Genomic DNA, 27,748 nt, shown 5'->3' on the forward strand with positions numbered 1-27,748 from the left:
TCTAACCAAAACTACAAAACCTACAACTTGTCCTCATCATTTTCATCAATCACAACAAAATCTTTGTCATCTCTTGTCACCGTAACTCTACCTCCCACCAACTCCTACTTGAAATTAGTGCCTGACGATTGTTTTTTATTTTATTTCACTTTTTGTTTTCCTTTAATTTGATTAACATGATTCTTTTCTCATGAACAACAAATCATCATCTCTTCTCAAACTTCTTAATTTTGTCATCATCCTTTTCCATAATTATATTAGTGTTTATATTTTCTTCTCTATCTCTCCATCTCTTTATCTTTTTCTTAATTTTATCTCTTTCATTCTCTTCACTTTTTTTCTATTTAGGTTTTTTTTTCTATTCTCTAGTGTTTGTGTCTCTCTCTCTCTCTCTCTCTTTCTTTCTTTCTCTCTTTTTCTATGTGTTTACCTTTGCATTCCAAGTGAACATTCCTTTACCTTTTCATGTTGTGAATTCTATTCCAAGTGTATCTCTTTTATCTTTTCCCATGTTCCACCCAAAATTGACTCCATCAAATTGAATTATTTCCATTTTAAATTCCAAAATCAACTGGCAATAACACAACATTCACCTTTCTTTGATTCCAGTGATACACTGATTCCAATTGATGATCATAATTGATGATATTATTGTAATTAGAGACCGTTGACTTTTTCTCTTCTTCTTCTTCTTTTGTTTTTGTTAAATTTTATTGAAATTATTTTCCAGGGGTATTGGTGTTATCTACAAAGGAACCAAAATTACCACATTACCATCATCCTCATTTTCATCCATTTATCATTCCATCATCTTATTTAATTCATCTAAACGGTCAACCGAAATGGATTTACCGTTGGTTAATATCACTGGTGAAATTACCTTCTCACTACAATCGGGTCTAATTAGAGATGAGGTGAACATCAATACAAGTCAACTTAACCTTAAAAGCCTCAAGGATCTTGCCTGTAATTTTATCGATAAAAAGTATCCCGAACATGGTCTCAATAAATTGGACGAACGTCTTATCCTATTTAAACACGAATACAGTTCACAGAATATGCTTCTTCCCATAAATATCGCTTCCGAAGTTACCAATGGTTCATTGATTGAGGTTGTCGTTTCACTGAAAGATCCATCCAATAACGATGAACTCTCAATTCGACCTCATCAACTTAAAATGCATTCCTACAAGTCTCCAACTTTTTGCGATTTTTGTGCTAAAATGCTTTTCGGTTTAGTTAAACAGGGACTTAAATGTGAAGGATGTGGTCAAAATTATCACAAAAGATGTGCCTACAAGATACCCAATAATTGTATTTACGGAAGTCGACGTCGATCCTCAGCCCATTTAATACCCAATTCACCATCAAACGAGACGATCCAACGAACAGCAAGTAGCGGCGCAACCCTACCAGAAGCACCAGCATTCTTATCCTCACCAAGTCATGATCGTCGTGCATCCACGGGAAATGAGAAATGTTTCAATCTTACCGTTAAACCGAATCGTCTTGATAAAAAAATAGCCGAGGGAATGAGGATACCCCATACATTTGTCGTTCATTCCTATGCCAGTCCAACGATTTGTCAATCATGTAAGAAACTATTGAAAGGAATATTCCGTCAAGGTTATCAATGTAAAGACTGTAAATTTAATGCCCATAAAAAGTGTATGAAAGATATTCCATCTACCTGTACGGGTGAAATACCTTCAGATTATGGTGAAGGAGAGGATAACCTGGAAAAAGATAATCTCAGTGATTCTGACAATGAAGTCGAATCTCCAGAAAAACCAATAAGTATTGGAACCGATGATGATGACAATGAAAGTGACAGTCAACCAATAACGTAAGGATTATTCATCTCCCTCTCTTATTACTCAAACAATAATTAATATTTAATTCCTTCATCTCTCTAATCTTCTTACCATTTTTAATCTATCCCTCTAATCTAATCCCTTTCATCTTAATCTTCTCACCCAATATCTTCAACTTGTTTACCTGAAATAATAATAATATTATTATTATTTCACTTAAGCGATTTGTCTTAATGAAAAATTGTTCAATTTTCATGTTGCTTTCACTGTTGTAATTCTGATACTCTTTTTATGGAAAAGAATCTTGTCTTCATCTTTGTCATCATAATCTTCTCCTCATCTTTACACATCTATAAGATGTATGTTTGTGAGAGAGAGAGAAAGAGGAGATCAAGTTGATGACGATGATGAAGAGAAATCTCTTTTCTCCAAAATGAGTAAACATGATATTACTTGATTTCACTTGATTTTCAACAGAAAATTATGATTTTCTAAATTAAAAGATGAAGAGAAAATCAAACCAAAGGTAATTAAAAAGGAGCCTGGGAGGCTTTTTTATTACCATTGCTGATAATCTCGTTCATCTTTTAATCATAATTATCCTCATCCTCATCATCATCTTAAATTAGTCAACATTATCAGTTAATTTATCCACCAACATATTCACAATTGAAATGAACTTTTATATATGTTTCCCATTTCTCTCACTCTCTCTCTCTTAACCAAAGAGCCAATTTACCATTTAAACTCTAATGAAAAAAAAGCCAAGAATAAGAAAAATTAACCAACACAATTAACATCTAAGGGACGAGAACAATTAACTTGATTTTGGTTCCTAGATTTTCCTAGTTAGTTGAGTAAACAAATTCGGTTAAGTTTTTTTCTCTTCTTCTTTCTCTATTCCTTCATCATCATCATCATCATTCTCATGATGATTTCCATCTTCGAGCTGTTTTTCTCTTGTTTTCTTCCATTTGTTTTCCTATTTCTCATTAGTTTGTTTCCACTTTAGACAAAGAATCGAGATTAACATTAGGGAATTAAATTGTGAGATGATAACAATATAATAATAAACTAGAACCATCGAAAAAAACTGTTAAACTTAACTGTTAAGCAAATTGGTTGGCCTAATTGATTTTCTTCTAGTCTATTTTTCTGTATTCAATGTGAACACTTACTATTAACATTGAAAAAAAAAGTTACTACAGTGTGTCCATTAATTACCTTAAAACATTTGATTGATTATCCATGTTGCAATTGAATTTAACTGAATGTTACACTCTGTAGATTCATTTGGTAGTTTCCTATGCAAGTGTTATTAAATTAACATGATTATCGTTATCATTGAATATTATTATTACTCTTATTACTATTTTATTGTTTATGATTGTATTCTAGTCTCAATTTAAGGAGATGATGATGGTGAAAGTCCTGGTGATTATCATGGTGATGATCATTTTCACCATGATGAGAATCATTAATACATTCATTAAGTGTATGAATAGTGAACATATATCAATAACTTAGAAAGAGTTAATTTCCTAATCATTGTAAGAGGTAAAAAAAAAGGTAAAGGTCAATAGGTAATTAACAATGAATAATAAATTACTAACCATTAAAACATTTATCTTGTCAATTACACACAATAATATTATTATCATTTACTAATCAAGATTCATAATGTATTAATATTAATACATGATGTATATCAAAATGAATCAACATCTCTCATGAAATTATTTCACAATTTACCTGATTAAAGATAATGAAACCTTTTCTAAATCTTAATTGGTCAGGTTTTGGTTTATTTTAAGGATCATAATTAAGATTTGAGGTTCAAATTTTCCAATCCATTTGGAATATGTGTTAATTGTGATTGTTACAATGAATCCAGCAATTGAAACATTTAATACGATTAAGTGAAACTGTTTCAAATGGCTTAACCAGTAGATTAACTTAATTACTTATTTAGTATTTGCAATAAAAAAAAACTAATTTCCACTGATTATGTTTAGTTAATGAATGGAGTATCATCAAGAATGAGTAATTATTTTATTCAGTTGAAATTTATTTAATTTAGAGAGGAATTAGTTTTTGCTAATGATTGACGGAATTCTGTTTAACTTGATGTTCCTGTATTAGCTTGGCTATTTGTTCCTGTGACTGTACCAGAATTACTATTTGCCTGTGAAGATGTGTCAGTATTAGTATTGGCCTTCGACTCGGAACTAGTATTTGCCTCTGCGACTGTATTAGCATTGGTATTTGTCTGCGAAAATGTATTAGATTGACTATCTGTTTTTACGACTGTACCAGAATTACCATTTGCCTGTGTACCGGAATAAGAATTACTATTTCTCTCTGGGGTTGTATCAAACTTTTTACATTGGTTGATGGTTGATTCTAATGAATAAAATGAGAACAAGTTAACATGATTAGTAACTAAGATAATAGTAAATTGTTGATGATAATATTTACCTGAGGGAGTATATCTAAAAGTTAGAGTAAAAATAACTTCGTTGACATAAAGATCAGCATCTTTACCAAAAACGAAATCAAGATGACCCCAATAAGGATTTGTAACAATATGATCAACCAAGAATCTACCATTGACTGAATTTCGCAACTTTTGAACATTTTGCGAAGTTGCAATGTAATCATTTTCTCCGCTAATTAGGACAATTTTATGTGTAGGAATATTCTGATAATTAATCATTGGAGGTTTCTCTTGACCATAAATTGCTCGATTCTCATCTTTTCCATAATCGTATTCACGAATAGCATCATTTTGATTATCTTGTAATATTTTGAGAACAAGTTTCGGACTTGTTGGTTCGCCTAAACTTAAGTAAACAGGTAAACGATTAAGCCGAACTTGCATTCTATCAGGACCAGAGACTTGACTAAAAAACTCCAAACAAATGGGAATCTGTATACTGAATGTGCAAAAAAACGCGACCAAAGAAAAGTCAAGAATAGGGAAAAAGGGAGGAAATGGCCCGGGGGACATTTCGATTAGTTTTAAAGATATGGGATCACGAGGGAGAGTACCGGAAATCCCTTCGAGTTGACCCAAGTATCCAATAGGTCCAATAAAGAAAATCAAATGAAAGCTTCTTTCATAAGATGGATTCTTTGAGAATAGAACAATAAGTTCCAATGTTCCCTGTGAATAAGCAACGACATTAATTTGACCTTAAAGCAGAAAACAAGAAACAATATAAGGATAAAAAGGTTCGAAGTTGAACAAAAAAAACCAAGTATTCTAAGGTTATGTTCCAATTAACTTACTATATCCCGTTTCCGATTTGATAAGTTCAACGGCTGCAGGAATATCCTTCTCACCGATATCGAAATAGGTATAGTTATAATACTTCCTATCTGATGAGTGAAGTTTGAACAATTAATTAAATTCTGGAGAAATTGATGTTATATTAATATTCTCAATTCTTACTCTCTGATGGTTTGTAGTGAGTGTGATTCCTTGAGTAAACGCTTCCTCTCGGGTTGATAATCCAAACATCTTGACATCGGTCAGCTAAATAATAGCCAAGTGAACCTTGTTTATCCTTCTGATTAGCAAGGAAAACTGGACATGACCAGAAAGCACCAGGTACGAGCAAGAATGGTCTTGGTAGTTTAGTTCCGTTGAACGTTGGATTGATAATTCGATAGATAGTTATAATATAACCATCGGAAGTTGTAACGTTGTATACTTTGTAATTAAAGCCTCGAGATTCAATTAACTGTCCACAAGTTCGAGCTTCATCTTTTTCTTTCTTTACAACGGAAAACATAGATCGTCTAAACTCCATGACGGAATTTTCATCAGGCTTTGGCCTTTCCGTTTCGCCCAAGTTATTCATGATCTTCTGTAAATCTCGATAATTGCTGAACAATGTTTTGTTGATCTTTTCGACCATACATTCCGTTGGAACCACATTAATTATCAAGAATAAACTAATTGCACAAACTTTTAAAATCATTTCTACTAAATTATATCAGAATATTCCAACGGTAAATTGTAACTTTCATGGGAAAATTTGGACTTTTAATGAGAAAATTGATCATCTTGATTACCTTTTTTCTTCATTGATTGTTAGCATAGCTTTAATCAGATAATTGTCTGAATCAACATTCACCATTTTTAACTAAAACAATTGACATTAATCATTTAATCAATATAATCTCATGAAATTCGTGTCATTTTGAACCATAGGAATTGATTGAGTCTTACTAATTACAATCAACTCCAATCTAATGACGGGAAAGTGACAAAATGATCTTAACTTATAGTTTGTTAATTTTATCATGAAAAATTGTCTTTCTGATTAGTCCAAACTCCTAATTGTTGAAATTAATTAGTTCCAACCTTGATTGATACATTTGAATTACTATTCAATTGTTTCATATGTTTGGTATTAAGGAAACTGTCAAGTTAAATGATTCCAATTAGATGAAAATCTATGAAATGTTTTACAGAAAAATTTAAATTGAAAATTTAATCAGTTGATCATTTATTCAACTAAAAAAACACAATTAACATCTGAAGTTCAACAATCAGCTAATCAATCAGATTTAGCACAATTTGAATGTGTGGTTTTATTAACTTACTTTGTATTGTAATAATTTATAATCATAAAGGAAACTTTAATTGTTTGATAACCTTTGCTAATGAATGACAATTAATTCATTATCCATCTGATTGTGATTAACTAATTCGATATGATGAATACTCGTAACCATTGAATTTATCTGGATCACTTAATTATCATCAACAGTAGAGCTTTTAAATTGCCTCTCATTAATTTGATTCAATTTGTCAATGGGAAAATATAATTTCTCCATCATCCTAAAAGTATATCATCATTATCATGACCCTTTCAATTTCCATGTTCATCAATTACAGTTATTTTTCACTTCTCATCTTCCTCATCCTCATCACTATCTCCATCATCATCATCATCATCATCTCTTTTACTTCATCCTCACCATTCATATGAAAGTTAATTGCTAATCTCTGAATAGTTACCATGATGATTATAATGATGAAACTTTTTTTTTCACGACCATTAACCATAAATTAACGTTCAATTCATCTGTCAGTTTGAATTAAACGGCAACAATTATCTGATTGTAACATGATTATTACCGATTTGTTGATTATGATGATTGTTGAAATTTATCAATCAGACTAAAATTACCTGTTCATCATATTAAAAAAAAACCAAACATATCACATAATCACTACAATTAGTAAACTGCTCTGAAAATGAAACTTTTGATTCATCAATGAATAAAAAACTACTTTCATGGTGATCACCCTGAAGATGGATTTTTATTCATGAAAAATGATGAAACTCTCATGATGAAATGTTTACTCTGATCAATACATTATCGGTTTGAATCTTGTTGATTTTGTTAATATTCATACTCCTCTTGGGGTAATATGTTATTACTACATTTTCGTAACTGTTTATTAGTAATAGATTAAGTTAATTTATAGTATTTAGTTTGATAGTTAATCAAAATAAAATGGATTACGATTGTCATTCATGTAAATCACTTATTAACGTGCTTTCATTATTACATTCAAACTCTCAGTTGAACATTTACTTTTCCTCCAGATTATATATTCATGAGTATTCATTTGTTGTTTTGTTGTTATTCACGCAAATTCAGTTGATAGATGAAGATACATAATTCTTGAAAGTTTATTTCTATTAAGGTTAAAGGTCATGTGCGATTATCATTGCTTATTCTTGGTCAGAATCTTTCATCTTGATTATATATCATTTTGGGTGAATTTGATATTTTACCTCTTGCATGGTTATTCTTGATTCTTTTGGGTGATATTCATTTACATTCAGCTTGTTCCATGAATATTATCATCATCTAGTTGTACTCAAGATTATTTTCCAACTTTACTGAACAATTTTCATCACATATAAATCCATTTCCATGATAATTGTCAACAATAATCAACTATAATAATAATAATAAGTAGTAACTCTGTGACAATTTCAACATAAATGAATATCCGATATCAGATTAAATCGTTTTTTTTTCTGTTAACTGTCAGAATTTTTTTTTCTTTCATTCATTTTCTTGTCATTATTATATTTCCATTGCTACTTGTTGTCATTTCTGATGAAAATTGAATTTTTTTACCATCAACATTTGATTCTAATAAAAGTTAGGGTAACATTCATATTGATATTCATGATATTATTATTCTGAAAATAGTTTTTCTCATTTAACTTTTTTTTCTGATCAAATGTTCCGATTTGTATTCACTTTTATATCTTGATATTATCTTTCGGATATTTACATGTTGGGTCATCATCATCATCATCATCTCTCTATCCGTCTTATTGTTGCCTTTAATCTGAATGTGTAAACATGATTATGTTTATTTTGCCTCATGAAATAGATTCAATTGATTAAATTCATCTCAATAGACTTGCCTATCAATATCATAATCATAATAACCATCAACATCTCAGACGATAATATAAATAACAATGATTCTCTCTCTCTCTCTCTCTCTCTCTGATACCTTTTTTGACTCCCGTTTATGTTGTGTGTGAGGAATTGTTGATATTCATTCAAACTATTTGAAGTTGATGATCGTGGATCATCATTAATATCACCATGGTAAGAATAAGATGATAAAACTACATGAAAGAAAAAAAGTAGAAAAAAAAATCAGATTACAAACACTTATTGAGAGTCTCGCCCTGTCGATCACTCTAATCATCATCTTCCCTCTCACTCTCATCATCATCATCATCATCTTGATATTATTTATGATGAGTGAAAAGATGTAAGAGCATTTGATGCAAAGTAATTTACTTCAATTCGTAAATTATTTTGTTATTGTTAATCACACACACACAATATCAATTGTAATACACATTTAACAACAATCAACCTCGTAGACAAATAATGAAAGATAATATTATTAATCGATTATCATTAATTTAACATGATGATGATTAGTTGTTGTGTTAATATGATTGTTATTATTTACCATGTTCATTGATTTACAGAATCTTTTTTGTAAATTTTTTCTCTCTGTCGTCATTACTTATCTCCTTTATTTTGTATATATCATGATTCTGATCATGTTTAACTATCAACAATCAATTAACCCATAATTTTATCCTTCCTTATTTATCTCATATTCATTAATATTTTTTTTTTACCTTTACGCTTTTTATTTTTTATTAAAAGTCTCGAGTCAATTAATCATCACCATCAGAATCTTGATCATCTTTTCGGTGTTTCTTCCTGTTTCATGTCATCTTTTTTAGATTATTTTTATTCTAAATTTCATCTGAATCATTTTTCTTCATTTGTTAACAGATCAACTGAAAGTAATAATATCCCATTGATGAGAATTGTCCAAAGTGTTAAACATAATAAGAGAAGAGGATCCGAGGTGTTAAAGGAAGGATGGATGGTCCATTTTACTAGTAAAGATCCAGGGGTAATTAGAATCAATTCTCATCGAGATATTTCAGATTCATATCATGAAGAGATTATCATGTTACAATTGTTTTCTCCTTCTATTCTAACTGATTTAACTTTTTTTTTCTGTCTCTATTGTTTACAGAGAAAGCGACACTTTTGGAGATTGGATACTAAAGCAATTACCATGTATCATAATGAGACTTCATCTAATTATCATCGAGAAATAATTCTTTCCGATATTTTGTCAATATTTTCTTCCAAAAATGGAGATTGTGGTTTTGAAATGCGAACAACTCACTTGAACTATTATTGCGGTGAGCCAAACACCGCTGCTACTTGGGAAGCGGCGATCAGACAAGCGTTAATGCCGGTAGCCGATGGTAAAGCGATCACCTCTTCAATCAAAGAGGTTGAAGCCAATAACCGGAGTAACTTATCGATTGGCGAAAATCGAGTTCAAACCGATAATGATATTAGTTTACAGTATCAAATATTTCCCGATGAAGTTCTTGGTTCAGGCCAATTTGGTATTGTCTATGGTGGTGTTCACAGGATAACCCGTAGAGCGGTTGCAATCAAAGTAATTGATAAATCACGTTTTCCAACTAAACAAGAGGCTCAATTAAAGAATGAGGTATCAATTCTGGAGGCCTTACATCATCCGGGCGTAGTAACGTTGGAGAAAATGTTTGAAACAAAGGACAGAATTTACGTTGTCATGGAAAAACTGAAAGGCGATATGCTTGACATGATTCTCCACACCGAGAAGAAGCGACTTGATGAGCGTGTAACCAAATTTCTGATCTATCAAGTAAGAGAACGACTATTTATTATATAACAATTATCGGTTGAGAAAAATTGAATAAAAGAATAAGAGAAAATCCATTCAACTAACCAGAACAAATTCTATCCCTTAATTACGATGTGCTAATGACCTCTAATTGTTTATCCAAAGAATTAACTGTTATCCACTTGAGTTTATTTTCTATCTTCTCCATCATCTTCTCTCATCTTAATCCTCTCTCTCTCTCTCTCTCTCTCTCTCTCTCTCTCGTTCTCTCATTTATTCCCTTTCAATGTAATTATTTTCTTTTCCTTAATTAATTTGTCATCTTCTTTCCAATTTACAGATTCTAATGGCACTTAAGCATCTTCACTCACAGAATATTGTCCATTGTGATCTTAAGCCAGAAAATGTTCTTCTCTCGTCCGATGCTGATTATCCTCAAGTAAGAATTTTCTTTTCATCATCACAACGATGATGAAGATGACAAAAAGGAAGATGATCTTTACTAATGATTTGTAGTAAACATCAACAAGGAAAAAAAAATCACTGAATGAACAATAATAATGAGTAATTCTCATAGATTGTGATTCTGTCACGCTTTACCTACGAGCCATGAATCACAAGAGTCACGCTAATTAATAAACTGAACAGTTCACTCAACTGAAATGGTTGATAGAATCAAAAAGAAAAAGAATCGAATGAATTTAATTCAATGTGATTACTTATAATTTCATCATCGTTGTCGTTGTTGTTGGTTAATTATGACAATCTACTAATTGTTTGTTCTCCTTTTCTTTGGTTTTAAATTAATTCTCTCAACAGGTTAAGTTGTGTGACTTTGGTTTCGCTCGGATTATCGGGGAAAAATCATTCCGACGATCAGTTGTTGGTACACCGGCTTATCTTGCACCAGAGGTTATTCGTAATAAAGGTTACAATAGGTCACTCGATATGTGGTCAGTTGGGGTCATCGTGTACGTTAGTCTTAGCGGGACTTTCCCTTTCAACGAAGAGGAAGATATTAACGATCAAATTCAAAATGCTGCTTTCATGTATCCTAAAGATCCTTGGAAAGATATTTCAGCTGATGCGATTGATTTAATTACCAATTTACTTCAAGTTAAAACGAGGAAACGTTATACTGTTGACAAATCTCTGTCTCATGTTTGGTTACAAGTGAGTTTTTCTTTACTGTCAATCAGTTAATTGTGGTTTATTAGGATTGTCATTTTAATTGTTTTCTTTCGTTTTCTTTAGGATTATCAAACTTATTGCGATTTAAAGGATTTAGAGAAACGAATTGGACAAAGATGGTTAACTCATGAATCTGATGATATTCGTTGGGATTCTCATCGACGATCTTCATCTAATCCAAGTTACAATTTTAATCGAACTGGTTATGTGCCAACCTCATCGAAAGAAGTTAAATCGCCTTTAACGGAGGAATTAGGGAACAACGAATCAAATGATTATGGTTATAAAAGTGATTCTTCCGATACAAAACGTAATGGTGCCAATAATTCAACTACAATAACAACAACAACAACGACGACGACAACAACAACCGATTGTATTAACGATTTAAATAGAATGCGATTAAATTGATCAAGTTGCGTTGTAGGTCCAAGTGTAATTTAAAAAAAACGAAAAACGATTTTAAGGTCAACACAAAATCAATGAAAAATAAGCAACTAATAATACACAGAAATCTAAAGGAAACTTGAGCAATTTCAAAATTCAATATGTGTGCTAATTATTACCAATATTAAACAATTGCGACATTAATGTATAACGGTTTATATTTATAAATAACACTGGTTTTAATCAACTTCTAAATCACTTTGGGTGTCACATTGATTTCGATTCCTATTTTCCATTCATTTTCGGTTTAATTTTTTTCGATCTCGACCAAGATTCTTTTTCCTTTTCTTTTCAATATATTTGGATAGTTTTCCCGATTGTTTTAATTTCTTGAATTTCTCTACCAATTGAGCCTTTGTAATTGCAGCTACATTGAATAGAATTGAAGAAGAAAAAATTAGAAATAAGTTGAATGATTTTCCAAATCGATTTCATGTTAGGATCAATGATGGAGAAAATAATTTACCTTTGGTCACATAAACTGGTCCCGATTTGTTAATTTCTTTTCTTTTCTCTGATCTTAATTTCTGGATTAATTGTCTCTCCTTTTCTTGGGATTCGGATGTTTTTATCTTATTTTTGGTCCTTTGAATCAGAGATTTTATTTTTTCACTTTGTTCAGGATCTTTTTCTTTCTTTTCAATCTTCTTCAATTCTTTCAAATCTTCTACCATCGATTCTTTAATCAATGGACCAAAACGATCTCGAAATATGAACTTATTGAAATCTCCACTTGATTCTTCAAATCTTGGATCTCGAAGTATTTTACTCTTAAAAAATAAAGAAACAAAAAAAAGATGAAAATCAAAAGTCAACAAAAATTTCCATACGAAAATGAGCTTACCTGTGGTTGGAAGACCATCAATGGCTCAGGTCGTCCTTTGGATGAAATTTCCAAGGGCTCATCCGAATTAGGGTCTATAGAATTAAACTTTTTCTTCCACTTATGACGATTCATGATGGAACAAAAAAGAAGAGATCAAAATGATGGAATAATAAAAATTCGCAAAACAAAAACAAAACAAAATCAAAGAAAAAATCAAAACAACCGAACATGTGTAAAGAAAACCAAGGCCATCTAACGATTAGAAAACAAACTAACCACCGAATTTTTTTCATCTTTTTAATTTTTATTTCCGAGAAAAACTTTTCTCAATTTTCAAAGCAAGTTAATGAACTTCCAATGGAAAACAAAATGAAGTCAATAAATTTTTCCTTTATTTTAAACATGAATTGAAAAGATTTTACAAAATATGTTAATCAATATCATCGTCTCAATCTCCATCTCCATCATCATCCTCATCCTCATCCTCATCCCCATTCTCATTCTCATCTTCATCTTCATCTTCGTTTTCATTTTCATTTTCATCTTCATCTTCATCTTCATCTTCATCATCATCATCATCATCATCATCATCATCTGAATCTTCTTCATCTTGGTCTTCGCCATCTTTGTTTTTATTCTTATTCTTTTTCTCCTGTTTTTCTTTAGTCTGCTGAATTGGAATGGAATTTGAAAACTTTTTCAATTTCGCCACGAAAAAACCATCAGTATTATGTGCATGAGGATAAAATCGTCTTGTCAATGAAAGTGATGGATGAAATCTCCTATGTCTGAACCTATTAGAATTACAATAGATAATAATAAGATTAATACAACAATTAATATTATTTCAGTCCAAATTTGGAAATCTTTTAATTACCTTGTGAAACCCTCGCGACCAAAATTAATTCCAGTTGGACATAATTTCACGTTACGTTTTCTAATAGCATAATCAACTACCCATTCATTTTCTTCAACCTATGAGAAGGAGCAAAAAACAATCAAAACAAAATTAGAAAAGTTCAAAAATAATTAGAATAATGAAAACTCACCAATACAGAACAAGTTGAATAAACTAAATATCCACCACTCTGAGAATTGGCATCTAAACAATCAATCGCTGCGAGAATAAGTTGCTTCTGTAAAGTACAACATCTTTGAACATCATTTGAATCCTAGAATGAAAATAAATAATTAGTAAGTCAATTGAAGAAAGATGATCAAAGAATAACTAAATCAAAATCTATTTACCTTCATACTCTTTACAGCATTATCTTTTGATATAACTCCAGTTCCACTACAAGGTGCATCTAACAAAACCCTATCAAAACCTTTCATGATGGGAGGAAATTTGCGTCCATCAACAGCACTAAGTATACAATTATTGATTCCTAATCGATGAATATTACCCTTAGTTGCTTTGGCACGATCTTTATTAGAATCATTGGCAAACAGTGTTCCAGTATTTTTCATGATCGCTGCGATATGGGTCGTTTTACCTCCGGGAGCTGAGCACATATCTAATATTTTCTCATTCTCTTTGGGAGCTAAAGCCATGACGGGTAATAACGAAGCGGCTCCTTGTAACATGTAATGTCCAGCTAGATATTCAGGAGTAGCTCCGATAGGAACCTGAGAATCATAGATGACCAAACCAACTCTTGACCATTCACCGATAGGATCCAAATTTACCCCACGATTGATTAGGGCTTGGGCTAAATCTTTTCTACGGGTTTTCAGAGTGTTCGTTCGGATGGTCACAGGTCTCTGGGCTTCGGAAGATTCAATGAATTGAAGAAGTTCAGTTGGTTTGAATAATTCCATGAATTTTTCCATTAAAAATTCGTTATAATCATAAAGAGCACAAAGATCGTGCTTGAGAACGGCTAAGTATTCTTTTCTTTGCTTTCCTGCTTGTCTTCTCTCATTGAAATTGGCTAATATAAAATTAATCTCTCCGATTCTCTCTTTCAATGAGGTTGTCTGATAGCCCATAGTTTGATCCATTTGTTCAATCTCTTCTTTGGAAGGAAGTTGAAATAATCCATAGCCATCGTCGTACATTCCCATCGGCTCTTGGCTTATCGATTGCATTCCATTCTGAGACTGGGGGAACTATAAAGAAAAAGAATTGAGTAAATTCTCTAGAAGAAATTATTTACTCCATATTATTTGTTACCTCATCATCTTCATCATCAAATTCATCGTCCTCGGGTTTGGTGGTATGAGAGTTGTCTTTTTGGTCCTTTTCTTCATCGGAAGCCATGTCCTGGACTTCGTCATCTTCGTGTTGCTCATCATTTGCTTGGAAAGTCGCCATTTTTTTCATTTTCTTTGATTTTTTCTCCAATTTATCTTTTCCTTTATTCTTCTTTGTTTGTGGCGGTGGTTGTGGTGCTTCTTCTTCTTTTTCCTCTTCTTCCTCGGCTTCTAATTCTTCCACTTGCTCCTTCTCTTCATTTTGACCACCAGACTTCAATTCAGATTGCTTCTCTAACCGTCGTTCATTGATTCGCATCTCTATCAATAAAAGAAATCACAATTAACACCAAATAAAACACGAACCCTAGTATATGAGTAACAACTTGGACTTACTTTTCATTTTCCTTGTCATCTTAATCTTTTTCTCTTTAATTGAAGGCTTAGGCTTGATAGCTTGCTGCTCATCATCTTCAAGCCTGAAAGAACATTAAGAAAAGCAATGGAATAATTAAAATGGAAAAATCTTTTTTCTGTGCGAAATTAAAACTTACTCTTTATCAACATCAATCTCTGGTTCTAATTTCATTTTCAACTTTTTCTTGGCCGCTTGTTTAGCTTTTATTTTCGCCTTTACAATGTCTAGTTGATCTTGGAGTCTAAAGAAATTATTCGAGAATAAGATTCAGTGAATTATTCAATAATCAACAGAGAAAATCAAATCCAATACTTACTTTTTAGCAACAGGCCTCGGATCATGTGGAACCTCAAACGGAAGCTCAGGAGCTCCTTGTCTCTTTTGTTCTCGGGGTTTTTTCTTAATCCTTCTTTTCTCATCATACTTAGCCTTACGACCCATGATGAAAGTCAATAAATTAAAACAATTAAACAGACAAACTTAAACAATTTAGCAGACAAAGTTAATAAAACAAAACCGTAAACACAATTTAATTTAAAGCACATTAACAAACATGTGAGAGCACATGGAACATAAGTGGCGCCATCTGTTGGTGGAAGAAAATTTAATCCGACAAAACAATTAATTGAGCTCTTCAATTTTATTAATTAAAAGTGAATTAATCAAATTAAGGTGGAGGTTTTTAAATGTAAATTGGTTATCATCAAAGACTATCTATCCTGTGGCACCCCTTTGATGGAAATGGAATCATGGATTGAAACAAAATGGACCTAATAAAATTTGAGTGAGTAAATTTTAAACCCAATTACCAATAAGATTATTTGTCAGCAATTAAGATAATTACATTTTGACGATCGATTGGATATTTAGAATTAACTTATTCTCTTTCTTTCAATTGTTTCATTAAACGGGAATATCGCTGATGATAATGACCTTAGATTTGTTTGTTCATCGTGAAATTCAAGTATATGATGTTCATGACGATTAGAAATAAATTGAGTTTGAAAAAAATTGTCAACTGATTTAAATTAAGTCAGTTTAGTTGATAGAAGCAAAAATAGAAAATTAAATTAAATATTAAGACAATTCACATTTTCTGTCAATCACAAGCTATTAATAGTTAATCAATGATGTTTAAACCTGAGAAAATTGTTAATTTCATTTCAATGTTATTGGAAAATTGAGTGAAAACCAAAAGTTTCGAGACAATTTAAATAAACTAATTTATTTCTCTCGTTTATAACTCAATTATTTGAGACTAATTCATGAGAAAAATTTAATTATCAAGAGATTGACGTAAATCTTTGTTAATGAGAAAACAGCAATTTTAATTGCGAAAGTAATTGTAGTATCTGAAAAGAAAAAACATTGGATCGTATTGAATTGTATCGAAAAAATTTTCTCACCGAAAAAAATGGATATTTAAGTTGACAATTAGCAAGAAAATTATTGATAATTCAATAATAAAAAAACAAGATTAAAGTAATTATGAATCTGAACAGTTCCAGGAACAATCAAGTTGATTCCCAGAGCTCCGAACGATATTAAAAATGATTAGCTGATTCACAATCAAAATCAGTTGATTAAGTGACATTTCAATGAACATTGAATTGTAATCTCGTTCCTTTTACAAATTGATTCTCGAATCATGATGAAAACAATTAACAACTACGAGTTAAGTTCATTAACTTTTTACCAATACTGTGCATTTACATTAAGCTTTGCTGGAGCAATTGTTCAAGGAGTTTTAATTGTTATTAATTATTTCAAATATCCAACGATATCAACGATTCACATTGAAAGACCTCGAGAAGCGGAACTACCTTCAATATCGTTGTGCTTTTTTTACCGAATACCAGAGCTAAGAAACTATTCCTACCATGATGGAATCATTCATTATCCCCTATCATTGAATCAAATAGACTCTAAATTACCAACAATCAACGAATGGATAATTGATTGTCAAGTTTTAAATGCAACAAGTTACCAAATGGAACCTTGTCTCGTTTATTATAACCATATCGTTGAATACTTGAGTATTCATCAGAAATGTTATTCGTTCTTTGAATCTTTACCTCAACAAATTTGGTATAGTGATAATCTAGTTGTCGGTAAATATTTGGTTGATATTACATTTAATAACTCGGTGATTAACACTAATCATATTGGTATTTTTATCACTCATACTTATGCTGAATTAGAGGATTCCCTTGCTAATCCAAGTTTCTTACAGTTTAACACAACCGATTTCAATCAGGCCGTTGTTACGTTCAAACGAACGGCAATTCGTGGGTTACAAGCACCTTATTCATCTCGATGTTTTCAATATACAACGTTAGACTGTAAACATCGGCGAACTTGCATTCGAAATTGTATCAACAATAAACTCTACGATAATTATAAGTCCTGGTTCACTCAGACTTACGTCAAGTTAAATTCGAGGTTCATGGATGGACATTTCACCAATCGAGCCGAGCTAAAGGAGCACAATTCATGTCGAAATATCTATTTCCATGCTCCATGTAACGATTACTATTATCGCGCTGTTTTAACGAGTAAATTTAAATCTGAGATAATTAGACCAGATCAGTTTAGTTTAGCCGTTGCTTTCCCGACAAGTCCCAAAATTGAGGTTAAATTAAAGCCGAAAGTCAAACTAGTTGATCAATTGTGTTTCCTTGGTGGGATCATTTATCTTTGGACGGGAATCTCATTACTTTTTACCACAATCATGATCTGTAAGAAAATTCAATCTCTAATTAATCATATACACACAATTTATCTTAATCATTTTGGTGATAAAAAACAATTTCATGGTCATTTAACTCAATCAAGACCAATTGTCTCCATGATGTCAACAATCAATTACGAGGGAAAAAATGATTCCTCAATTAGACAATATCGTCTAAATCAATTCACTTCTCATCGATTGAAATAACCACAATTAAGAGATGGTTCTGATTATCAAGTATTAGAAATATGAACAAAATTAACAAGACAATTAACTTTGAAAATCTAAACAAAACTTAGAGTAAGAAAAATGGTTTCTCATTCATAATAAAAGTTACTTAATTGTTTATCTCTGGAAAGCTTTGATTAATTGTTTGATTAAACTCTCAACGATTCTGCTAATCATCTGATAAATTGAATATAAACAAATTTATCATGAAGGAAGACAAATGATGATGATAATGATGATAAACAATAGGAAATTAAATGTTACCAAGGAAATTTGTGCTTAATCATTGATTAGATTTTGGTGTTTACACTTTCAACAAGATTCAGTTTCTACTTATATCTTATTGAGACCAATTTATATTTGATATTTGTTACTTTTATTATGTCTGATCACCTTTCAGGTAAATTAGTTTACCACAACAATTGGTGTGATAATTTGTTATCTGAACTGTTAACTAGTAAATCTCATACCGATGTAACAATTAGAATCGGTGATCAATCCATTGAGGCTCATCGTTGTATCCTCGCAGCAACAATACCCTTTTTTTCAGCCATGTTCAACTCTAATTTAGATGATTCTTGCTCTGATATTGTCACAATTAAATCGGAAGACATTGAACCAGATATTTTCCAGCTGATAATTAGTTATGTTTACTCTCAGGAGATAATTATTGACCCAAAGAACGCTGATCTTATCCTGATTGCCGCTAATTTTTTGGGCATCGAAAGTCTGGTTATCATTTGCTGTGATTATCTAAGGAGACATTTAGATATCGAAACTGTGGTTAGATCCAAATATTTGGGAGAAATGGTTAATTGTGATGAATTGATTAAAGATTCCGATCAGTTTATTATATCAAATCTAATTAGTGTCTCTCAAACTTTACCTTTTCTTCAATTACCTTACATTTCTCTATGTGATTTTATTGAAATGATTTCATCGGATATAAGGAGACAATCGATATTATTTCAAGTGATCTTACGATGGGTTAATTACGATCTGGAATCAAGAAAAGTTCAATTTACATCTTTACTCAATAAGATATCAATTAGTTTCATGAGACCTGAAATACTAATGGCAAAAGTTCATGAATATCGAACGTTATTTGACTCGAAAGAATCTGTTGACTTTGTTTTGGATGCTCTCATTTTCCAAATGTTACCTGATCAACGAGATGATTTAATGGTAAAAAAATTGCTTCATGATGAAAATTCAGTTGATGGAAAAATCATTCAGAAGACTATTTATATTCTCGATAATAATGGATTCATGGAAACACTCAACCCAAACTCAGATGAATGGGAATCGTTTAAATTAACCAGCCACCGAGATATGAATGCTCATGTAACTTTACATGGACAATTGTATCTAATTGGTGGATTTGAAATGTCTCGGATAACCAATACTGTTGAAGTTTTTAATCCAAGGACCAAGGAATTGTCTAGATGTCAACCAATGCATATTAGCAGGTATGCGACATCAGCGTGTGTTTATAAAGGAAGGATATTTGTGCTCGGAGGATCAACGACTAAACAAACAACCTCGAGTTCAGTTGAAATTTATGATCCCGTTCAAAATAAATGGATCGTGTCAAGTTCAATGGAGCTATCGAGATGTGATCACAATGCGGTCACAATTAAGAATCGTATATATGTATTGGGTGGAGCTCATCAGGAATATTCTCAAGTTATTGGAGATGTTGAGATGTTAAATCCAGATAACGGAACTTGGACTCTTGTTGGTAATTTGAATTGTCCTCGTCGTTGTTTTGGTTCTACTGTGATTAATGATCTAATATACATTTTTGGAGGTACCGATGGATCGACTTGTTTGAAAACTGTTGAAGTTTATGACCCAATCAAGGATAAAAGTGATTTCATGCCCTCGATGAGCTGTGAAAGGGTTAGTCCACTTGTAGTTCAACATCAATCTAAAGTTTGGGTAATTGGTGGATCGAGAGGTGGGGAAAGTTTGAGAACCACAGAGATTTTTGATCTGGTCACCAAACAGTGGACAAGTGGACCTCAACTTGATAGACCTGCGGCCAGGACAATCGGTGGTATCTTAGATTTCACCGACTAAAAATAGTTTTTCGTGAGACAACCAGGACAACTTTTCAAACATTTCGAATACAGTTTTCAATGGAAAAAACTTTTTTAATATTTTATTACTGTTACGCCACAATAAAGTAAAATAAGAAGTGTCCTTATTTGTGACAATGGCTCTTTATACATCATTTACAAAGGACATTATACCAGAAATTGATGACAATCATATCGATTTCTAGGTTCAAAGGTGAGTCGATGAATGAGTTATTGAGCTGTACCAATCGAACTAAAGATTTGACTTTACTTTAACTTGGAGCTTATTCAATATTCTACCAGCATCGTGAATCGTTGAATCTTTTTTGAAAAAACAGAATCGAATTGAATTTTTGCCTTTGTCTCGATTAGAACTCGAATAAAAATAAGACACTGGCATCGTCAATAATTTCTGCAAACGAAAAAAAATATTTGGATTAGACAAAAACAACCGGATTAAGATATTTCTCAAAAGTAATCTTCCAATGGGTCAATTAATTAATTACCTTTTCAATGCAAAGCCATTTAGCAAATTTATCTCCTGGACTTTTTTCACTGTAAATTGTATCGTTAGATGGCCAATTAATGTTACGATAATCAGCTACAATAAAGAATCCACCCTGAGGAATAGTGGGATTAACACCCGATGTTTGAAGATACTTAATAATCAGATCTCTTTTAGCTTGTAGCTCGATAGCTGATTGTTTCCAATAAGAATCTGGTTTACCAATTCGGTTAAATTCAATTTCCAATGCAATTGCTGAAGCTTCTTGTATGGGTGTTGCACAGGTATGGACCGTATTCGAATGGATTATCTGTAATGGATTAATTAACTTTTTCGGACCATAAACCCATCCAATTTTCCAACCAGTAACACTGAATGTTTTACCAATACTGCCAACAGTCAAGGTGTAAGGCCACATCTCTGGTAGACTCGCTGTGAAAATCGTAACAATTTAAATTAATATCAAATTGGATAAAAGGATAAACTCGTAGTTTAGATGTTAACGATTACCCATTCTAATGTGACTCAGATCATCATAAATAACCCATTCATAGACTTCGTCCATTACAGCAATAGAACCATATTGCCGACACAATTTACCGATTGCAAGTAATTCTTCCTTCGAGTAAACCTAATATACATCAATTAAAATTCGAATTCAAAATCGAATCAACAATAATTGTTTAATTCTTACTTTGCCTGTTGGGTTATTTGGTGTAGTAACTACGATCATCTTGGTTCGTTCATTAAACTTAGAAGCTAATTGATTGTAATCCAATTTCCATTCAGAACTTGAAACTGTTCGTTGATTTGAATCTTCTGGTGGATTAAGAGAGATATAAACAGGTATTCCACCAGCCATTTCAATCATCGGCGGATAACAATCATAAAAAGGCTCAACGATAATCACTTCATCACCAGGATTGATTAAACCAAGAAATATTGACAAAAGAGCTTCATAAGCACCAACGGTAATTAAAATCTCTTTCAATGGATCAACTGGTCTTCCAATTAATTGGCTATACATTTTAGATAATATGTTGACCAGTCTTGGATGACCCTATTAAATAAATTGCTCTAATTAGGAGATTCATGGGAAAACTAATCAACTTACATATTGACGAGTGTATTGGTGAGATGATTGATTCCTTGCCGCAGTGATTAAGGCTTCAACTACATGATCGGGAGGAGGAAAATCAGGAAAACCTTTGCACAGATTAACTGAATTATATTTAGTCCCAAGTTCACCATATTCAACCCTTTGTTCAATTAGAGGTGACATTTATATTAATTTTACAGTTAACTTAATAAAACAATTAGTTATCACTTACCATGGGCTTTCGGATTGTCTTTTAACTAAATCAGAGGATGACATTGTTACTTTAATTGTTGTGCTGATGGAAAATCGTCTTGCAATTGAAATCAATTGCAATAAACGTTTCTACTCTGAGATTATCTTAATCATCGTTAATGATCAATTCAAGTGCTGCGATTGTGCAAAGATAGTAAATTAATTATTATCTTGATCCAAATGGATCAGCTTCAAGTTCTGTGTCATTTATAATAACAGATTAACTGTTTGACATTATGTCTGATGTCTGATTCCTGATTAGTTCCGGGTTCCTAATTGTGCTGATTAAATTGCTCAAAATTGATTATTCTATGCAAATGATTTTTGTTTTTGGCTCATTCCCATCAAGATCAACTAAAATTTATGATTAGATTAAATCAAATTGTCTTATAAGAGAGATGATTAGTACTTGAGATTTTCGTTGTTTTTTGACTTCTAATTGATTGATTAAACCAATCAATTTATTGTTGAAAATGAAGTAAAATACAATGATTAAGAAATGTAATCGGGTTAATTGTTACACATTCTAATGTATCCAATCAATTGAACGGTTTTAATCAGCCTCGTAACAGAATAGATATAATATTTTATCAATTCTGACAAATTTTCACTTGATTGTTATTGATGATTAAAGATTATTGAAATTGTACAATCAACTTAGTCTCAACTAAATTATCAACTTTACTTTTGGACTTTTTTGGTTTTAATATCTTTCTAATTGTTTCCAATGATCCGAGTAAATCACAATTCAAGATTCAAAACAATTAAGTTGTTACATTAACATTTCCCAAAGGATTTAAATTTATTGTGTTGATATGAAGAAGTTTTAATGAATCAGATTATTTGTTATGATTGGAATAATTTTCAATGGTTTATATTATTAATATATTATAATAATAAAATTATTTTCTCAAACAATTTTCAAATGACGATCGGGGCTCAGAAATGAACCATAACGTGACGATAGATTCTTAATTGGGCTGTTCGGGAGGGGGAACACAAAGTGGGCCAATTTGGTTGGGAATTGGGGAGGAGGTGAACGAATTAAATGCTCGTGAACATTGGATACATCTGAAGTTATCTCTTCAATTTCCATGTTAAATGTTGACGATGAACACGATGATGGTGATAATAGTTCTTGTTGAATTGTTAAACTCGATGAATTTGATGATAACCATTCTTCGGATGAAGATAATTTCTCCAATTTGGAAACAATAAAAGGATTGTCCTGGCGAGATAATGTCAACGCTTCCATGTCTTCATTTATGTTTTTTACCCTCGGGGAAACTGGAGAATGAGGTGGAATCCCAAACTCTGATAGGTGATCAGTTGAATGTTGGAGGGATGTTGATGGTCGAGGTTCAGCCGGAGCAATTATACTAATCACTTCATCATCGTGATTAGAATCAACTGATAAAACTGGTGGATAGTTTTCACTTTCATTCCAGCTCTTTAACCTTTCCTTTGATTTTTTCCTGAAACGATAAATCACAAATTCATAATACATTCATACTGTGATTAAATTGCGATTTTCAAATTAATGATCGATGATATTCAATTTTATTAGATTATCGAATCAACTTGATAATTAGAGGTTTTAGATTATTTTGATTTCCATGAAAATAATCATTAAAACTAATCGTTGATGAATCTTGTCTCTCAGTCTTTTACCTCAAGTTTTGAACATATTTCGAGACTCGAGTTTTCGTTACGACGTTTTAATAAACTTTTCGTTATCGTTTACGAATAAGTCCAACGATTAAGTTAAAAATGTTCATCAATTTGATCTACATTGATTAGCAATCGATTAGCTGATCATCTTTCTTATTGGAAGGAAAAAGATTAACAGTCAAGTAATCACAATTGTCGGATTAATTATTGTTAATAATAGAAACTGTTGCTAATTAGATTAATTGTGAAGCCAATTGAATGCATGGAAATTGTTCACATAAATCATTAATCTGGTTCATATTTTTATCTTCAGTTAAGAATTAACATAATCAGAAACAATTTAATCATCTAAATAGTGTTAACATTTAATGATTTTTTACTTATGATAATTAATATTAAGACAATTTACTACAATTATTGTTGATTATTATTAAGTGTAAATTAATCTAACCCAGTTTTGGTTTAATTAGTGTCGAGCTGATGTTTGATGAAAAATTTAATTTGAGTGATTAAATCGTTCTCATGAATTATTTAATTAGCCACATGATAATAACCTTGATGTAAATTTGATTGAAATTAGGTGATAATGACACACTCATGGATCTAAACTTTTATTTTGTGACAATTAGCAATTAATTAGCTGTATAATTTAAACGATATACAATGTAAATATAATTTGATTGAAACAATTAACTTGAATGATTAAAGGTGACCATTGAAAGTGAAATTTGATACGAAATTTAAATTCTTACCTGAAGATATTAGTAATTAACTCCAAAGCCTTTCGCTTTGAATAACTTGATTCATCATTATTATTACACATATTGATTAGTTGATTGTTGGAATGAGATTTTAATTAGCTTTCATTGGTTAACATTTGATCCAAAATATAACAATAATTTAAGGATTGTTGATATGAATACTTTTAATGATTGGAATGTAAAAAAAATTAGTTTTGATTGTTATTATGTCTGTAAGGTGAACATAATGGCTGATTGTTGTCACGATGATTAAAATACAGTTAGATTTAATTATTATAATTAAACAAATAGAATGATGTTCAATATAAAAACCCTTGAAGTGAATTGATTAGATGAGTAATTACCTTTAATCCAATGATCCCAAACAATAATAACATTTCAAGTAAGATGCATGAAGATGAGGAGACAGAGAGATGATGAAGAAGACCAAGAAAAGAAAGAAAGAAAGAAAGAAAGAAAGAGAGAGAGAGAGAGAGAGAGAGAGAGATAAACAAGAGAAAAAGTAATCAGAGAAGATGAGAAGAAATTCTCATCTCTATTTTGAGCAAACTCGAATACAGAAAAGAACCTAACTGTGAGCTCTATTTCGATCGCTCTGATTATTGTTCAGCATTTGTTTCCATGGTAACGAATTTAAGACACAATTTTATTGATTTTACCATCATTGTCATGATGATGATGATCATCTATTTCTAGGTGAGTTTTTTTCATAACAAAATCTTCCCAGAGATAAATGTTATTTCCGATTCTCCTCTTTGTCGAAAACAAAATTTTCAAGTTTCTTTCGACTTGTAATTCAATAAACTATTATAATATTGTAATTCAAATAAATCACTCTCATTATAATTGAGATAATTACAGCAAATGTCAATCAATGCGTAACTTACAACAATCAAATTAAATAATGACATTGATGATAGAAACCTTCATCCTCTGAATAGTTGATTAAATAACTGTATAGTTAACCCATATTGAGATTATCAAAAGTAATTCAAGTTGATAACAGATAACATTTCATTCAGATGAATATAAAATCCCAGTTAAAATAAGATAATTAATAAAATCCTCCAACAAGAAACAATTACAATCATTAAGAACAATTAAAATGAGTTTGACTGTTTTGATTGACAATTAATTTAAATTGGTTGGTAAGTCAAACCCTCTCAGATCTAATGGTTGAATCTCGGTGATTAGAAAAATCTGTCTTTCTAATTAACAAATTGTTCATCATAATTATTGTTAACTTGATCAACTTAACCCTCAACCTATTGAGACGAATCTCAAGTTCATGATCAATTCTGATTGGAGTCGACTCCATTTCCATTACAATTTAATCATGTTTTGATTGTTATCCAAAGTGACACCAAATAACAAATAATTAGAGATAAACAATCAATTTCCTCTGATTACAATTCTAAATAATCACGAATCAAATCTCAATGTAATCTATTTGGTGACAATTGGAAACTTTCAGTTTCGAGAAAAAATTCAATTCTTACGATTCGACAGTTGATTGATTTGATTTCTTTTATTTCTCTCATGATTTAATTAATTTTTTCTCCTGATAATTATTCGTATTCAATTGAAATGTCCAAAGCTGATATGACCAGTAATTTGGCGGTTCGATCAATCTCGGTAAGTTTAATCAATTAATTTCTTTTCGCAATCAATCAATAATAATGTTTCATGTTCTTCATTGAAATCCGATTGATAAATGAACTGAATTTCCCATGCTAAGGGTTACCCATGGTTTTTGTTTCTCTATTCATTGATTAATTATTCTTATATACTAATAGATGCAAGACAGGGAAGAGATTAGAAGACGATTAGCAATGGAAAATGATGATGAGACAATCAATAAATCATCATGGAAATCATCAGTTGGTCATAAGAAAGGCTATCTGAATAAATTGATTACCAATACAAGTGACCTTCGAATGTGTTTCTTCAATAAAACCCCTGACCATTTCGAGGTAAATTAATCAATTGATTGAATTAGATTTAAATTCTATCATTTCGATTGCAATTGAGATTTAATTTTCTCTATTCGACCATTTTCATTAGGAAAAACGAGACCTACAGCGAATCCGTCAGGATGCTTTCGATCGTATCTCTCAGAGTTTCAATAAACAGTCAAATCATCTCGATAATAATTCTGATCAATGTAATGGTGATTCAACGGAGAATCGGCTGAGTAATGAAATTGAAGGATTAAAGATAAACAGAGAGAAACCAAGGGATTTGATGGTTAATCTAAGGCGAAACAAGATGGAGCGATTCAGATATATTCTCAATACTGCTCGGCCAAATGACATGTCCAATTTTCATCGTTATCACAATTTAATCATTGCCGAGGCCAAATTTGCGCTGAGCCAAGCAAAAGAAATGGCTCAGATGCAAATGGAAACGGAAAGAACCAAATTTAAGCCCAATCGTATATCAAAATTGATCCAATTACCCGTTGATAGAGTTTTCAGTCGTGAAATTCTGAAAGAAATGTCCATTGCAAAACTACAGATTATTGTAAATGATTTACATTCAAGAATCGAAGGTAAGTTAATGAAAGATTTATTAGACCATCGATTAATAGATTATTAATCTCCTGTCGTTTAGTTCTCAATGAAGAATTGGTTCAAATGCTACAAGATCGAGATGAGCTTCACATGGAACAAGATTCAATTCTAGTTGACATTGAAGATGCGACAATATTTTTGTGAGTAACATTTTATGAATAATTATCAGGAAAAATTCTACATACTAAATCAATATCTTCTCGTTTTCAGATTAAAACGGATGAAATATTCAAATTCGAGGAGTTCTGGATTAATTCGAAAATCATCAAACTAATAGTTTAACTCGATCTAATTGTAACAATTAACACAATATATTGATAGCTTTTTTTAACGAGTTAAGGTTGATAATTTAGTTGAGACTAAGTTGATTGTACAATTTCAATAATCTTTAATCATAAATAACAATCAAGTAACAATTTGTCAGAATTGATAAAATACATGTATCATAGCCATTCTGTTACGAGGCTGCTTAAAACCGTTCAATTGATTGGATACATTAGAATGTGTAACAATTAACCCGATTACATTTCTTAATCATTGTATTTTACTTCATTTTCAACAATAAATTGATTGGTTTAATCAATCAATTAGAAAACAACAAACAACGAAAAAATTGAGACAACCACCTGGTTTAGTGTATTAATGCAAATGTATCGCACGAATAGCAGAGTCATAAATAGGAACAACTT

The 27,748-nt window shown here is 31.3% G+C and overlaps 8 protein-coding genes across 11 annotated transcripts; 3 read left to right on the plus strand and 5 right to left on the minus strand.

The window, feature by feature from the left end:
• The first annotated feature begins 126 nt into the window (after window positions 1-126).
• Window positions 127-11,913, plus strand: LOC128387469 (serine/threonine-protein kinase D3-like). Its single transcript, XM_053346674.1, has 7 exons — window positions 127-653; window positions 731-1,846; window positions 9,183-9,306; window positions 9,433-10,101; window positions 10,421-10,519; window positions 10,900-11,253; window positions 11,335-11,913. Exons 1-7 carry the CDS (start codon window positions 643-645, stop codon window positions 11,680-11,682), a joined length of 2,721 nt encoding a protein of 906 aa, XP_053202649.1. The 5' UTR covers window positions 127-642; the 3' UTR covers window positions 11,683-11,913.
• On the minus strand, window positions 3,862-5,878 carry LOC128387474 (lipase 3-like). The gene is made up of 4 exons (XM_053346679.1): window positions 5,269-5,878; window positions 5,106-5,195; window positions 4,293-5,009; window positions 3,862-4,217 (listed from the first exon to the last, which is right to left on the minus strand). The coding sequence occupies exons 1-4, from the start codon at window positions 5,798-5,800 to the stop codon at window positions 3,934-3,936; spliced, it is 1,623 nt and encodes a 540-aa protein (XP_053202654.1). The 5' UTR covers window positions 5,801-5,878; the 3' UTR covers window positions 3,862-3,933.
• Window positions 11,683-12,770, minus strand: LOC128387480 (ribosomal RNA processing protein 36 homolog). Its single transcript, XM_053346687.1, has 3 exons — window positions 12,563-12,770; window positions 12,185-12,488; window positions 11,683-12,085 (listed from the first exon to the last, which is right to left on the minus strand). The coding sequence occupies exons 1-3, from the start codon at window positions 12,674-12,676 to the stop codon at window positions 11,955-11,957; spliced, it is 549 nt and encodes a 182-aa protein (XP_053202662.1). The 5' UTR covers window positions 12,677-12,770; the 3' UTR covers window positions 11,683-11,954.
• A 144-nt stretch (window positions 12,771-12,914) lies between these two features.
• Window positions 12,915-15,717, minus strand: LOC128387471 (uncharacterized). The gene is made up of 8 exons (XM_053346675.1): window positions 15,475-15,717; window positions 15,295-15,399; window positions 15,137-15,219; window positions 14,721-15,061; window positions 13,793-14,656; window positions 13,594-13,716; window positions 13,422-13,519; window positions 12,915-13,338 (listed from the first exon to the last, which is right to left on the minus strand). Exons 1-8 carry the CDS (start codon window positions 15,597-15,599, stop codon window positions 12,993-12,995), a joined length of 2,085 nt encoding a protein of 694 aa, XP_053202650.1. The 5' UTR covers window positions 15,600-15,717; the 3' UTR covers window positions 12,915-12,992.
• Window positions 15,718-15,839: 122 nt separating this feature from the next.
• LOC128387476 (schwannomin-interacting protein 1-like) lies at window positions 15,840-27,583 on the plus strand. 4 transcript variants are annotated; one of them, XM_053346682.1, is made up of 6 exons: window positions 15,840-15,942; window positions 26,084-26,121; window positions 26,283-26,459; window positions 26,551-27,037; window positions 27,100-27,199; window positions 27,270-27,583. In XM_053346682.1, exons 2-6 carry the CDS (start codon window positions 26,089-26,091, stop codon window positions 27,331-27,333), a joined length of 861 nt encoding a protein of 286 aa, XP_053202657.1. In that variant the 5' UTR covers window positions 15,840-15,942; window positions 26,084-26,088; the 3' UTR covers window positions 27,334-27,583. The 4 variants fall into 4 exon arrangements, with proteins under 4 accessions (XP_053202657.1, XP_053202658.1, XP_053202659.1 ...); XM_053346683.1 differs by lacking the exon at window positions 15,840-15,942 and adding an exon at window positions 25,164-25,182; XM_053346681.1 differs by lacking the exon at window positions 15,840-15,942 and having other exon boundaries at window positions 25,452-26,121.
• LOC128387473 (kelch-like protein 18) lies at window positions 18,351-20,328 on the plus strand. Its single transcript, XM_053346677.1, has one exon. It carries the CDS (start codon window positions 18,499-18,501, stop codon window positions 20,197-20,199), a length of 1,701 nt encoding a protein of 566 aa, XP_053202652.1. The 5' UTR covers window positions 18,351-18,498; the 3' UTR covers window positions 20,200-20,328.
• LOC128387475 (kynurenine aminotransferase-like) lies at window positions 20,253-22,191 on the minus strand. Its single transcript, XM_053346680.1, has 6 exons — window positions 22,035-22,191; window positions 21,818-21,962; window positions 21,398-21,763; window positions 21,214-21,334; window positions 20,705-21,135; window positions 20,253-20,610 (listed from the first exon to the last, which is right to left on the minus strand). Exons 1-6 carry the CDS (start codon window positions 22,076-22,078, stop codon window positions 20,452-20,454), a joined length of 1,266 nt encoding a protein of 421 aa, XP_053202655.1. The 5' UTR covers window positions 22,079-22,191; the 3' UTR covers window positions 20,253-20,451.
• Window positions 22,317-24,898, minus strand: LOC128387478 (uncharacterized). The gene is made up of 2 exons (XM_053346686.1): window positions 24,478-24,898; window positions 22,317-23,529 (listed from the first exon to the last, which is right to left on the minus strand). The coding sequence occupies exons 1-2, from the start codon at window positions 24,546-24,548 to the stop codon at window positions 22,965-22,967; spliced, it is 636 nt and encodes a 211-aa protein (XP_053202661.1). The 5' UTR covers window positions 24,549-24,898; the 3' UTR covers window positions 22,317-22,964.
• Window positions 27,584-27,748: the final 165 nt, after the last annotated feature.

Source organism: Panonychus citri, unplaced genomic scaffold, assembly GCF_014898815.1.
Source record: "Panonychus citri isolate SS breed McGregor unplaced genomic scaffold, ASM1489881v1 Contig00090, whole genome shotgun sequence".
Taxonomy (NCBI): Eukaryota; Metazoa; Arthropoda; class Arachnida; order Trombidiformes; family Tetranychidae; genus Panonychus; species Panonychus citri.

What these genes read in the sequence shown, in the direction of transcription:
- LOC128387473 (XM_053346677.1), top strand. Translation starts at nt 18,499, where the DNA reads ATGTCTGATCACCTTTCAGGTAAATTAGTTTACCACAACAATTGGTGT.
- LOC128387478 (XM_053346686.1), bottom strand. Translation starts at nt 24,548, where the DNA reads ATGTGTAATAATAATGATGAATCAAGTTATTCAAAGCGAAAGGCTTTG. An exon ending in TTAATTACTAATATCTTCAG is followed by an intron (nt 23,530 to 24,477) that starts GTAAGAATTTAA and finishes TTATCGTTTCAG; the next exon opens with GAAAAAATCAAAGGAAAGGT.
- LOC128387471 (XM_053346675.1), bottom strand. Translation starts at nt 15,599, where the DNA reads ATGGGTCGTAAGGCTAAGTATGATGAGAAAAGAAGGATTAAGAAAAAA. An exon ending in GAGATTGATGTTGATAAAGA is followed by an intron (nt 15,220 to 15,294) that starts GTAAGTTTTAAT and finishes ATGTTCTTTCAG; the next exon opens with GCTTGAAGATGATGAGCAGC. An exon ending in GATGACAAGGAAAATGAAAA is followed by an intron (nt 15,062 to 15,136) that starts GTAAGTCCAAGT and finishes TTTTATTGATAG; the next exon opens with AGATGCGAATCAATGAACGA.
- LOC128387475 (XM_053346680.1), bottom strand. Translation starts at nt 22,078, where the DNA reads ATGTCATCCTCTGATTTAGTTAAAAGACAATCCGAAAGCCCATG. An exon ending in ACCAATACACTCGTCAATAT is followed by an intron (nt 21,764 to 21,817) that starts GTAAGTTGATTA and finishes TTTATTTAATAG; the next exon opens with GGTCATCCAAGACTGGTCAA. An exon ending in AATGGCTTTGCATTGAAAAG is followed by an intron (nt 20,611 to 20,704) that starts GTAATTAATTAA and finishes TTTCGTTTGCAG; the next exon opens with AAATTATTGACGATGCCAGT.
- LOC128387474 (XM_053346679.1), bottom strand. Translation starts at nt 5,800, where the DNA reads ATGATTTTAAAAGTTTGTGCAATTAGTTTATTCTTGATAATTAATGTG. An exon ending in TCACTACAAACCATCAGAGA is followed by an intron (nt 5,196 to 5,268) that starts GTAAGAATTGAG and finishes TTCACTCATCAG; the next exon opens with ATAGGAAGTATTATAACTAT. An exon ending in CAAATCGGAAACGGGATATA is followed by an intron (nt 5,010 to 5,105) that starts GTAAGTTAATTG and finishes TTCTGCTTTAAG; the next exon opens with GTCAAATTAATGTCGTTGCT.
- LOC128387469 (XM_053346674.1), top strand. An exon ending in TTACTAGTAAAGATCCAGGG is followed by an intron (nt 9,307 to 9,432) that starts GTAATTAGAATC and finishes TATTGTTTACAG; the next exon opens with AGAAAGCGACACTTTTGGAG. An exon ending in CCGATGCTGATTATCCTCAA is followed by an intron (nt 10,520 to 10,899) that starts GTAAGAATTTTC and finishes TTCTCTCAACAG; the next exon opens with GTTAAGTTGTGTGACTTTGG.
- LOC128387480 (XM_053346687.1), bottom strand. Translation starts at nt 12,676, where the DNA reads ATGAATCGTCATAAGTGGAAGAAAAAGTTTAATTCTATAGACCCTAAT. An exon ending in TGATGGTCTTCCAACCACAG is followed by an intron (nt 12,489 to 12,562) that starts GTAAGCTCATTT and finishes TTATTTTTTAAG; the next exon opens with AGTAAAATACTTCGAGATCC. An exon ending in ACCAGTTTATGTGACCAAAG is followed by an intron (nt 12,086 to 12,184) that starts GTAAATTATTTT and finishes TATTCAATGTAG; the next exon opens with CTGCAATTACAAAGGCTCAA.
- LOC128387476 (XM_053346681.1), top strand. Translation starts at nt 26,074, where the DNA reads ATGTCCAAAGCTGATATGACCAGTAATTTGGCGGTTCGATCAATCTCG. An exon ending in AAACCCCTGACCATTTCGAG is followed by an intron (nt 26,460 to 26,550) that starts GTAAATTAATCA and finishes CATTTTCATTAG; the next exon opens with GAAAAACGAGACCTACAGCG. An exon ending in TTTACATTCAAGAATCGAAG is followed by an intron (nt 27,038 to 27,099) that starts GTAAGTTAATGA and finishes CCTGTCGTTTAG; the next exon opens with TTCTCAATGAAGAATTGGTT.